This window comes from Echinops telfairi, unplaced genomic scaffold (assembly GCF_000313985.2).
Source record: "Echinops telfairi isolate 266 unplaced genomic scaffold, ASM31398v2 ScPeMD7_7468;HRSCAF=8506_0, whole genome shotgun sequence".
NCBI classification, from domain to species: domain Eukaryota; kingdom Metazoa; phylum Chordata; class Mammalia; order Afrosoricida; family Tenrecidae; genus Echinops; species Echinops telfairi.
Window position 1 is genome coordinate 68342507 of NW_022111369.1, and position 13362 is coordinate 68355868.

A 13362-nucleotide genomic window follows, 5' to 3' on the forward strand; every position below is an offset into this window, starting at 1 on the left:
TATTTAATTATTGAAAAGCCAAAATATTGGCTTAATGCGATAGTCAGAGGCACCATTTTAATAGAGCCAAAAGACCTTGTTGCAGATAGGCTGATGTAAAGATGGCATGGTGGCATTGTCTGCCCTCCTCTCACTTCACAAAGGGTAAGGAGATCAAGTTCAGACCAAGGCCGGTTCCTGTGAGGTAGTGGTCAGACGAACCTCTGTCCTCCAATCTCTTTACCGATTGTAACACATTCTTCCTCCTATGGCAGGCTACTTCTTTGGTAGGTCTGATCAAGTATTTCAGTGGCCGCACAAGACTCACAGACCATACTATAGTTATAGAGTCTGTTAGAGAAGTAGGTGACAATTGAGAGTTAAGCATGACTCTGATGCCATTCTGGGGTCTTGACAGCTGCTCAGCTTTGCCTACAAGCATGCCTGTGTATCAGCCCCTTGGCTCTCAGCCTGGCTTCTGCCTTGCTTGGACAAGTGTTATAAAGCTCTTCTGCTCTGCTAGTAAATGTCCAGAGGCACCCTACTCTGCCAGCAAGCTTCAGCCTGAGGATTGTCATACCCCCTCTAGCCACCTTGTACCATGCACTTGGAAGCCCACACACTGTCTCCTGTTAATCTCCTGGTTCTGCGGCTGTCTGTTCTCTGCTGTTCTTGTCTCCTTGCCTTGTCATCTCACACCCTCTCTGATGTTAACAGCTTTCAGTCTCCTGAGACTGGAGGTTCAAAGCACAAGGAACCTGGGTCAAAAAGTCACAGAATGATCTTGGCTCTTCTCTGTGGTAGTGAGGTCCCCTTCTGCTTTTTGGATTGACTTCCTGTAAACGTAGTAGGATGACAGTACCTTTGTCAGGGTCCCATGTACCTTATGTGGGTGCTCCCACACTAGAAGGATGCCACACAACTTACCTGCATTATTAGCAGGTTGTCCAGTCCTCTTGGTAGATGGCAAGTACTTCATTTACATAGCCCCACCCAAGTATAGTGTAGGAATCACCAAGACTGGCTAGAAGGTCTATATTAATATATTACACTGCATTTTGCTGCATTTTAGGAGTGCATTGTTAATCTCTCTTGACAAGTAGGAGGAGTGAAAGCTATTTGAGGCCTGGAATCAGTCTTATAGTCAAACCCTTAGTAGAATATGTGGCATCAATTCAGCTCTAATTCATAATGACCCAACACCCAGCAGAATGAAACGCTGCCCATCTTGCTCCATCCTCATAATTTAGTAAAAAACAGTAAAGTTGAATTTAAAACTATAATGTTTTTCATCAAGGAAGTGGTTCCAAGTCTAACAAGCACCCATGTGTTGCACCTCTCTGGACTCTATTGTAAAGAATTTTTTGTGTTAAGTATAAAATTGTTCCAATGTATTCTTGTTTTTTTCTTTAGCTTGTAGTGGAATTAGAAAATGCAAAATCAGAAGCAGACCTATTTAAAAAGCAATTAACAAGCGAGAGACATACCATTAAAAACCTGGAATCTTTATTGGCCACAAACAGAGACAAAGAATTCCATTCTCATCTGTGCTCCCATGAGAAGGACACGGAAATTCAGTTACTCAAGGAGAAGTTAACCCTTTCAGAAAGCAAATTGTAAGTGTTATAGATCAATGTAAGTTAATTTCCTTTTTGCAGCAGCGGGGAGCAGTGCGAGAGTGAAGGAGGTACAAACCGAAATATTTGAGCTAAATGTCTGCTGCTTCGGAGGTTGTAGCAGAGTAGTTCACGGGAGGCCTCATGTTTGGAGATCCTCAACACAGAGGTGACCCGGTGAAACTGAATGAAAAGAGTGTATGCTAGAAAAATGCCTGCATTCCAGGGGTGACCAGAAAAATGTTTCAGAGAGGCGACTGTGTCTCAGCTGAGGTTGGGACAAAAGATAAGAGACAACCTCAAGATTTGATTCTCATGAGCAGGTGGACTGCCTTTCAGGAGCGATGATAGTGTTTTTCAGATGGAGAAGTTTGGGCACAGGTGCTGGAAGGGGGGGATGAAACCCAGAGTAGGTAGCACATGTGGGAGAGATGGTTCTCTTTCCAGGCATACCTGTCTCATTTTTCAACCCTATGTCTTTAATCCCTATGATACATAGTTAAGTCTTGCAGGTGAGAGTCAAAGATGAAGCCAGTTTACATCTGAGTGTTAGAGTCCATGTGCTGTTCAAATTTGTATTGCCAGAATGCTACAGTGCTGATCATGTAGTATGGGCTCACTTTGTGTTTGCACAATGAGACAGATGAATGAGAGGGAAATAAGCTTAGCAAATTGCTATAGAAAGGTCTTTCTCTTCAATCTCTCCTTTAGTACCACCTCCATTTTATTTACTGTTAACAAAAGCCAGCCTGTGGCAGGTAACTAACATAAAACAATACTGCTTGCTTGCTTCTTTGATTTTTGTATTTGTTTTTAAGGAATTGCCAAAGCCGGGAAAACAGCATGCTTCGGACTAAGTTGGCCCAGTTACACATGGATTACGATTCTATAAAAAGACAGATTTCAACAGAAAGATATGAGCGGTAAGAACATAAAGATTAGCATTAAACAGCTTTTTTTCCTTTTTTAAAAATATTCCTGTCCTATCCCAAAAAGAATTCAATGTAATTTACAAATACCAACTTCTTTTTTTAAAAAACATTAAAACTTAAGTTATTTTTAACAATTCTTCCTAAATAGATAACAAGTGTAATGGAATGTTTGGTAACATAGATGCAATAGGTAAAATAGCAAGTATTGCATGAATGTTTCTTAAAGCATTATTTGATATATATATCATAGGTTCTGAAACTTATTTGGCCTACCACCCCCCCACCCCCCCAAAATCACTCAACACCTCCTGAGCAATTACAAAGTAAGGTTAAGATGTTTTTGCAGGCCCCTCTCCCCCCACTATCATCCCAACACCCTTCAGGGGGGCATTATCACCCACTTTGAGAAACACCGATCTATAAATTAAAGTAGATAATATTTACAAGGATATTATTTCTAAGTATAGCAGCGAGGGACTCAACAAGCTAAGAGGGATTCTGCTGCCACCACCGGGGTTGCCGTCATCAGTCCCACAGAGGGAGACCTGGTGTGTATCAGAACTGAGCTGTGTGCTATAGGGTTTTCATTGACCAATTTTGGGGAAGTAGATAAACAAGTCTTTGTTTTCAAGGTGCCTTTGGGTGGACTTTAACCTTCAATTTCTCAGTTAGCAACTGAGTGTGGGAACCATTGTACTATCCAGAAACTAGGGATTCTACGGGGATGCAAAACGAATATGGTCCATGGAAGAAATTTCAAATACAAATTATCGTAAAGCTGATGATGATGGTGATACAGCAGTGAACAAATATGTGCCACGTAATGTACCAGGAGGCCTCAGAAAGATCGTGGAAAAATGTAATTGCAAGATAATGAAAATATCCTATGAACCTTTCAAACCCCCCCTCGCATATTACAGTAATCCTTCCAACAGTCTGATTTTGGTACCTGTATCACAGTTAGCGAAATAAAGATTAAGGATTGTGAAATGATTTACAAATGGTAAAACCATTTGTCTGAAGAGAAGGGAACCCAGTGTTCCCTCTATCATGTATGCTTTCACTCAGTTGTTTGATTTTATTGGCGATCTGGCAGACCTCAGGTGCCTGTGTACTGAGCTCTTCTCCACACGACCAGCCTAACAACAGAGACTGGGTACGATCCAGGGGCCACTGCCTCCACAGGCCCGACAGGTTGGGGAATGTTGGGTTGGAAGCATTCCGAGGGAGGGTTGTGGGCTTGGACACTGCTGTAGTGGTTATTTTGTACGAAGGGACTTAAGTTCGTGGAAAAGTTCCGTTAGCCTTCTTAATTCCGTATTTTCTGCTTTTGGAAGATCCCTTGTATTACAGTAGTCCTATTCCATTTTAACACTAGCCAGAATGGATTAGATGAAATGGTGATTTTGTTCAATGAAATCTCTGTTGCCCTCTTTCCCCCTTTTTATTGAGATATTTTTATCATAAAAACAGAATGAAAAAAAAAAAGGTCAAATGGTAAAACCAGCACTTCAATCCAGGACTGCGTGTCTAATTTTAAACCCTCTGCTTTGATCCTCTACAATATATTTCCAACAGCTCAATTATTTTCATACTCAGATGTCAGTTCATTTGCTTTTTTGTTGTTGAAATTTTTAATGTCCAAGTGATGCAAACAGAAATAACATCAGCTTTCAGAGTTAAAATTGAAATATAATTTACAAATCAATTTTCAAGTGTCTTTTCTGTTACTCAGGCCCAGTATGTAAGTGCCACAGACATCCACGTTCCTGAGATTGCATCCTCAAATATGGTCAAGCTGCTTATGAGCTCAACTTGTACATTCTGTTCTTTTTACCCATTTGCACTGCAAAACTTTTAAGTGATGTGCTGTTGGAGTGTTGACTAAATTTGCTACAAAGTCAATCTTCTGTTTCCAAGCACATATGAGATCCGAGGTTACAACCATTAAATGAAATCTGTGTTTTTAATTTTTTATAAATTTGAAGATGTGATTTTTGAATGTGCTGAAGTGTGCCTGTATTATGATTTCCATTTCCCAGTTATTAACTTTAAAATTCTCAATTAAAGGATCCTATGCTTTCAGAAAGCCCAGGGTTAGAGGCCCCCTTAGTCTCTTCTCTTTTCCCATGCCTTAGTCCTCTTTCCCGTGCCTTAGACTTGAGCCACATGACCTTGTCTTTCTTCACATACCATCCAGTAAGGTCATAGTCTTAAAGGGAACAACCCTGTCTTCTACCAGTGATAGGTTTCTGGGGTGGTTTACCTTGGTTCTTGCTTCTCAACACTGAAAGAATTCTCGTGGCAGAAGCACTTTTGTATATCCAAGTGACTTTTAAGGGAAAGGGAAGTTTCAGGTATTATGGTCTCAAAAATACATCGTGTCCCTGGAAAGTGTGCAAGGCTGCATGGCAGGGTGCCATGGTGGGAAAGTTCGCTACTGAAAATGGCAGGTTCAGGGGAGTACAGAAAAACACATGGAAGGAATACCGGAACAGGAGCACATTATACAGTCGGAACCAAGAGCAGGAAATCCCCAGAGGACTAGAGAGTACGGGCTGAAAGGGCCTGCGGGCACCTAAGTACTGTACACGCAGGAGCGATTCCCACCCTCCCCTTGCACGGCACACCAGAACCAGAGAGAGGGGTCGGAGGCATCGTGGAGGGTACAGGCCAACTTTATTGGCTGAGTTTAGGTGCGCCTGTGTGATGTCATGTGCTTGATGCCTAGTCTGTGCACCCAAAAGTACCTCCCACCTGGGCCTATGTGACTTGGGTCTGAGCATGCTCAGTTTTGGATTTTCCCACAGGTGTCTAATTACTGTGCCTGACTTCTTCCCAACTCCTTTATATAGTGGCATGGACAGCTAGCTATTTCATTTAGTGCAGGCATTAAGTGGGGACAAACCCCCTTTGTTCCTATCTAGGCCCCAACGACCTCAACGAAAAAACAGGAGAAACAAAAGGCAATCGCAGAAGATGTCCCGAACACAATGACATGCATAGAAGAAGCAGACATTGAACTGCCACAGAAAGAAATTTTCAGAATGCTGCTTGGAGTCATACAAGATATAAGGGAAACAATACAGAAAAAGGATTAAGTGCTAGAGGAGACAAAGGCCTTACACCAAAGGGAAATACAGGAGCTTAGGGTAGAGATAATAAAAACCAGTAGCAGAAACACGGACCTTGAGAATCGACTGGATGAAGCAGAGAATTGCATCAGTGACTTGGAGGACAGCCAAGCAGACTTTAACAAACGTGAACAAAAATCTGTTAAGATCATCAGAGAAGCTGAAGAAAATCTAAGAGCTATGTCTGATGCTATGAAGCAGAACAACATTAGAATTATTGGCTTACCAGAGGAAGACACAACAAAGAAGTCATTTGCAACAATACTGAGAGAATTCTTGGGGGAAAACTTACCCAGCTTAATGAATGAAAACCAGGCAGCCATTCAGGAGGCTGAAAGATCACCAGCTAGACTGAATCCTAAGAAGAAGTCACCAAGGCACATAATAGTTAAATTATCCAACTTTGAGGAAAAGGAGAAAATCATGAGAGCAGCTAGGAAAAAACAAACAATAACATAAAGGTTCCCAAATAAAAATATGCTTAAACTTATCAGCAGAAACTATGAAGAAAAGGAGAGTGTAGTAACATATTCCAAAAATTGAAGGAAAACAACGCAAACCCAAGAATACGCTACCCAGCCAAATTATCGATCAAGATAGATGGAGAAGTAAGAGTCTTCCCAGACAAGGAAAAACTCAAAGAATACGTTAGAATAAACCCAGCCCTACAAAATATCCTTGCTGACCCAGAATGGGCAGAAGAACAACATTCACCAAGCATAAAAAGAACACCACTTAGAACAACCTCACCCAGAGGGCAACAAAGAGAAAACAGACCCCAAGATGTCATTGGCTTAAGGATGGAAAGAAGTCAAGAATGGTACATATACACATACACTCATGTACAACACACTAATGAGAAAGGAAAGTAGGAAAACACCCAACACAAAAGGTATAAGATGACATCACAGAGTCCGTGGATGGAGATAATAACTCTGAATATTGATGGTCTGAACTCAGACATTAAAAGACTGAGACTAGCAGACTGGCTTAGAAAACAACCCACCAACCCTACAGGAGACACATCTCAAGGCTACAGACAAAAATAGGCTGAGAATCACAGGCTGGAGAAATGCATACCAAGCAAACAGCAAGATAGATCACGGAAAGAAACTCAGCAAGGAGTCTAGAGACCTGAGTATTACAACTAGACAATTTGACCCGATAGATATTTACAGAGCTTCTCATCTAAATACAAAAAGATTCACATTCTTTTCAAGCCTGCATGGCACATATTCGAAGATAGACTATATGCTTGGGCATAAGGCGAATCTCCATAGTGTAAGCACATTGATACCATACAGACCTCACTCTCTGACCACTGTGCCATAAGGCTGGAAATCAGCAAAAGGGAGACTAAGAAAACAAGAGCAAACAAAGGTCAGAAAGGCAACGGCCTGCCCTGCTTTGTTTCCCTGTGTGTGTCTGGCTCTAACCCCATGGAGCATAGTGGCTGTGCTGTCATCCCTTTGGTGGGCTAGCCACATGCTTTTCTGTCTCGCGTTCTTTATATCCAGACTTTCTAGTTAGTTGTGGTTCTAAAACTTTTTTTTTTTCATTATCAACCACCAAAGGAGCCATTTCAGACAGTTCTTTATGTCCAATCTGCTGAAATTTAAATACCAAGATCAAACTAAATTCACAGCCAGCTAGTCAATTCCAACTCATAGTGACCTTATAGGATGGAGTAGAACTGCCCTGGTGGGATTCTGAGACTGTAAGTCTACAGCAGCACAAAACCTCATCTTTCTCCCACAGAGCAGCTGGTCGCTTTGAACTGTTGACCGTGATGTTAGTAGCCCAGGTCCTAATGTACTAAGCCACCAGGGCTCCTGTTTGAGGCCTTCAGGAATCACCCTGACAGTGGAACTGGAACTGTTATCCCACAATTTTGGTTTTACCATATTGCTTTAAATAATCCCTTAAATACAAATTCTTGTAATGAAAATATTTTATCATTTACTCAAAAATTATCCAAGAATGTAGTGCTTTTAAATATAGTAATAATATATATATCAATTATTTAATGTAGTAAACTTTTAAAAAATCAAATTAGGGCCATGGAGTAGAACTGCCCTTGTGGCTTTCTGAGAATAATTGTTTATAGGACTGGACAGCCCCATCTTTTCTCCCTGTGCCTGTTGTAGAGAATACTTAATTAGCTAATATCAGTAACACTTAATGTTTTGTACAGCACCTTACTTATGTTTTGTATAGCACTTTGTTTAGTACATTATGGTTGGTCATAGTGATTTCTTTCTCTTGTTTTACTTACAGAGAACGAGCAATCCAAGAGATGCGTCGACATGGTCTTCCTACACCACCCCTTAGTTCTACTCTGAGGTCTCCTTCATGTTCTCCTGAACTTACAGACTTATAATTAACAGAAAGGTATGTGTGTCTGTTATGAAGAAAGGCTGGACTAACCTCTGGTGATTAAACTTGGTCGAGGAAGGCCAGATTGGCTGGAAAGGTGTTCAGGGAAACTTTCTAGAGTAGTGAAAATGTTCTATATCTTGGACTTGGTTACAGATTTACACACAAAGATCATTAAAATGAACACTTACGATCTATGCATTTTGTTGTAAGTTATATCTCAATTTTAAAAGAAGTCATCCACAGTAAAGGGTTATGTGATAATGTGAGCCTATCGTAAAGTAATACTTTTAATTCAGAGTGTGGGTAAGGGGTGGGAAACGTGTCAGGAAAGATACAGAGTCAAGAACACACAGGACAGGAATAGGAGGTCACGGGAAACAGTGAGGGGGAATATTTATGAAGTAGAACTTCCTTTCATGGCATTGATTCTGACCATAGACTAGATCCAATATGTAGGATATATATTGAATATATTACATTTAGCACTAAGTGAAGATTATGGTTTAATTCTATAAGTTTTGGGGAGCCATGGAAGGTCCTCCTATAGGTGGGACATGTATAAGTTAAGGTTAAGATAAATGCATTTCTGGAAAATAAATTCACAACTATATTTGGGCCAAATTGAGGGTAGAAGCCAAAGGTACAGCTCCATAAGGTGTTGGATATGATGAAAGTTTAAGCCCAGTACAATAATAATTGAAATGTAGGGCAGATTTTAAATTAAATTATCATGTGCATAGCGAAAGAAATTTAGTCATAAGGAAGATTAATAATGGATGCCTTTGAATTATGTTGATGGTGAGAGTATTCAAAGTACCACGGACTAGCAGAAGAACAGATGCATCTCTCTTGGAAGAAGTACAGCCAGAATACTCTTTAACATTGAGCCTGGTGAACACACATATGGGTCAGCAGACCTGGAACTATTAGGTTTTGTGTCTTTTTTCTTGTTCTGTTCTGTTTTGTTTGTTTTATTATGTTTTGGTTTTGTTTCTCTTTCACCTTACGTCTATCTACATAACATAGGCAGGACAAACAATCCCAAGGAGAAAACAGCAGGACTGGCATGGTGGGGGCATGGGAGGAGACGGCGGGGATGGAGAGTGCGGACCCAACAAACTCAGAGATAAGGGAACAGGAGATCTAAAATTGATGGTGAGGAGGGTGTATAATGCCACGTGGGGTTTGATCAAGAGCAATGTATATGAAATGAAATAGTGAGAGCTGAATGGAGGGTGAGCATGATAGTGGGACAGGAGGAAGGTGAAAGGAAATAACAGAGGAAAGAAATAGGAGGCAAAAGCTATTTATAGAGGTGTGGTATAGGCATGTATATATGTAAATATACTAATTTATAATGGAAGGGATAGGGACCAATGCACATATATTTATGTTAAGTCTTAAGATAGCAGACGGATTTTGGGCCTCTACTCAAGGACTCCCTGAACACAGGAACACTTTGTTCTAATAACCTGCCACTCTTTGATACTCACCTTCCCAACACAATCACTGAAGACAAAATGGGTGCATAAGCAAATGTGGTAAAAAAAAATGCTGATGGTGCCTGTCTATTAAAAGATATAGCATCTTGGGTCTTAATGGCTTAAAGTCAAACAAGTAGTCATCCAGCAGGGACACAAATAAACCCACATGGAAGAGGCACACCATCCTGTGTGATGTCATGAAGTGTCGACAGGATCAGGTATCAAAAGATCCAAAACAAATAACTATATCAATGCTAACAAGGGGGGTTGGAGTAGAGATCCAAAGCCCATCAGTAGACAATTGGATATCCCCCACAGAAGGGTTATAAGGAAGGAAGGGATGATTCAACCAAGGTGCACTACAGCACTGATGAATCACACATCATTCCTCTTGTTCCTTAATGCTTCCTCCTTCCCACTACCATGACCTAGTTCTACCTTACAAATCTGGCTACACCAGAGAACACACGTTGGTACAGATAAGAGCTCTCAATACATGGAATCCGGGACAGATAAACCCCTCAGGAAAAGTAGTAGTGTGTGTAGCAATATCATTGGGGTAGGCGGATGGTCAGGGAGGGGGAAGGGTGAGAAAGGGCCAGCCCATCACAAGATTGGATATATAGCCTGCTTGTCCACGCCTCACCCCTCTGAAGAGGACAAATAACAGAAACGTGGGTGAAGGGAGATAATGGACAGTGTAAGATATGAAATAATGATAATAGATTATAATTGATCAGGGATTCACGAGGGTGGAGGAAGGAGGGGGGAAAAGAGGCGCTTATACCAAGGGCTCAAGTAGACAATGTTTTGGAAACGATGATGGCAACATATGTAAAAATATGCTTGTATACATTTGATATATGGAATATTGTAAGATCCCCCCATAAGATTTTTTTTTTAAAGTTAGGCTGGTGAGACTTCATCTCGTGTACTTTGGACGTGTTAGGAGAGCCCATTCCTTAGCAAAGGGGATCATGCTTGGTAAAGTAAAAGGGCAGTGAAAAAAAGAGAAAGTCTCTCCATGAGGTGGCTCTGTAAGCCTCACGTTTCTGTTCTCAGGTCTCTTAGTCAGACCAGGGTGCAGCTGCCTTAACCAGTTCCCTGCTTCAGCTGGCAAGGCTCACTTCCTGCAAGACATCCCTGAGGAGAAGCCACATAGACTTACTCTGATGCAGCCCCGGGTGCTGGAGCAGCCACATGGAGACCTGTGCCTGTGCTGAGATGCTTACACGCTCACTGATTTGGCTTTCCTCCTATAGTTGGCGTCATTGCATGTGTTTTGTGGGATTCAGAAGGACTTTGTAGATTGGTGTCAGACATATAAGCTAATGTTGGACTTTCGGGCTTGGACACCACTGGGTTGGGATGGTTTCTTAATGTACATTTACCCTTTGTATAAAACTCTCATATAAATATGAGTTTCTGTGGATTTGTTTCTGTAATGTACCCAAACTAACATACATCTCAACTGACATTCCATCAATTCCTAAAGTCTTGTATGTTTACTAATGCCTTCAGTGCACCTTGGACTTCTCCCTCTGATACCACCGGTGCTTATAATATGCTACCTCCTGAAATGGTTGAACCTTTCCCGATTCTTTTTGGTATAGTGTCTTCATGCATTTCTTTTAAAATTGTGATTTATTGATCATTTTATTGGAAGCGCTTACAGATATTACAATCCATAATTCAATTAAATCAAGCATAATTGTACAATTGCTGCCACTATCAGTTTCAAAACATTTTCTTTGTTGAACTTTCTGATATCAGCTCCCATTTATCCCCTCCCTCTCCCACCCGACCCCCCCCCCCAGGAACCCTTATTATATTATTACTATTATTATCATTTCTTTTGATGCTTCTGGCATCACTCATTATTTTGCCAATTACTCCCTCATTGGTGTACCTTGTGAATTTTTATATCAGTTTTTACAGCTTGAAAAATACCAAGCATTTTCTTCCTTTTTGGTTTTCAAATCCAAGTATTTGCACATTTTATTATGTATCCTTAAGGCACTCTTTTAACCCTTCTGTTCAGTTTCTTACTCATCATTTCTTCCACTCACTTTGTCCATGTTAGTGCCATCGAGTCAGCTCTGACCCCGTGCACAGCAGAACGACATCCTCCCCCATGTTCCTATGCCTGAGCCCACTGGTGCAGCCATTCACTTTAGCTGCTCTGTATTCAGTCTCTTCTGACATCCACCTTGGCCTTTTCTCCCCTCCCCCTGTTTAACGCATTAAATCTGTCCTCGCGGTGGTCTTTAGTTTCAGGAGGAGTCAGGATTTACTCTCTGCCAGTGAGTCTACTCCAAGTGGTGCTTTGGCTCTCTTCAAGTTGTTTTAACTTTCTTCAGCTTCAACTTGAATTTGCATAAGAACAGTTGATGGTCTTTTTCACTGTTGGTCCCCAGCCTCATTCTGACTGATGTTACTAAGCTTCTCCATTGTCTCTTTCCACATATGTAGTTGCTTTGATTCTTGTGTATTCAGTCTCGCAAGAGCATTTATGTTCTTGATAAAAGGTATTTGCCAAGAATAAGTCTTCCAAAACTTTCCCATGTGATCTCCTGTGTTGTTTCTATACCACAAAGACTGTGCTTTCTAACTACTGATTCTTCCTGGTGGTTTCCAACTTGTGCATTCCGGGCATCAGTAGTTCTCAGTGTGCATTACACGTGAAGCTGGTCAAAGTCTCGAGGTCTTCTTTTGGCGTTGGTGGTTAGTGCGTAACTTTGATGAGAGTCGGGGGAACTGGTCTCTAGGTGTAGGGGGATATAGCCCCATTGCTGGCAGCAGTGGACTTCAGGACAGATCTTGAATTGTTCTTTCAACGACGAATGCACTGCCCTTCCTCTTCGCTGTGTCGCCTGCAGCATGGTGAGTAATATGACTTTCTGGTTCTCTGTGGCCAACACCAGTCCATTTTAGCTCAGGATATTATGCATTCCGCTTCATTGTTGATGACTTTCCATTTTCCTAGATTCACACTTTATACATTTCCACATTCCAATTATTAATGTATATTTGCAGCTGTTACCTGTCACTTGGAGTCACCCACATTAGCAAATGAAAGTCCCCAAAGCTTTACTCCAACCACGTCATGAAGGGCGACTCTTCGTAGAAGAAGCAGTGCTTTCCCAGGTGTGTTTTAGGCGTCTTCCGAGCTGGGTGCATCTTCTGACCCAGTAGGTCAGGCAGTGCTCCACTGCCATCCGAAGGTCGTCTCTTTAACAGATGACAGGACCTTCTGCTCATCTGTCTGTAGCTGGCATGTGGCTGTGATGCTAGACACCATGTCACCAGCATTTTAAATATCAACGGGGCACCCACAGGGGCAGGTTTCAGCTGTGCTTTGGGACTAAGATTTCCTGCCAATCTAGTTCTTATTTTTAAAAATTGTTCAACCTTACATGTATGCAGTGCCTCCGTATTGTTTTGTGTGCTTGGAGATTGCTCAGTAGTATTCCATTGTGGAAATTACCCACAGCCCATTTATCTGTTCTCTTGTTGGCAGGCAGTTGATAGTTTCCATTTTGGATTTTGACAGTGCTGTAATGAGTGTCCTTGAACCTGTCTGTTGGTGAGCAGGTGTGTGTGTGTGTGTGTCTTTCTTTATATATATTTGTGTGTGTGTGTGTGTGTGTGTATACATATATAAAAATTTTATGGGGACTCATAGCTTTTTTAAAATTTTATTTTATTAGGGGATCATACAACTCTTATCCTAATCCATACATACATCAATTGTATAAAGCATATTTGTACATTCATTGCCCTCATCATTCTCAAACCATTTGCTTTCCCCTTAAGTCCCTGGCATCAGCTCCGCATT

General features: G+C 41.3%; 1 protein-coding gene across 1 annotated transcript in view; it reads left to right on the forward strand.

Moving 5' to 3' along the window:
* CEP135 (centrosomal protein 135) overlaps positions 1 to 13362 on the forward strand; it is a 110990-nt gene that overhangs the window by 92017 nt on the left and 5611 nt on the right. The window contains exons 23-25 of the mRNA XM_004706334.2: positions 1393 to 1595; positions 2414 to 2518; positions 7939 to 8052. Of these exons, the coding sequence (XP_004706391.1) occupies positions 1393 to 1595; positions 2414 to 2518; positions 7939 to 8041 (411 nt within the window). The 3' untranslated portion in view covers positions 8042 to 8052. The remainder of the gene's footprint in view (positions 1 to 1392; positions 1596 to 2413; positions 2519 to 7938; positions 8053 to 13362) is intronic.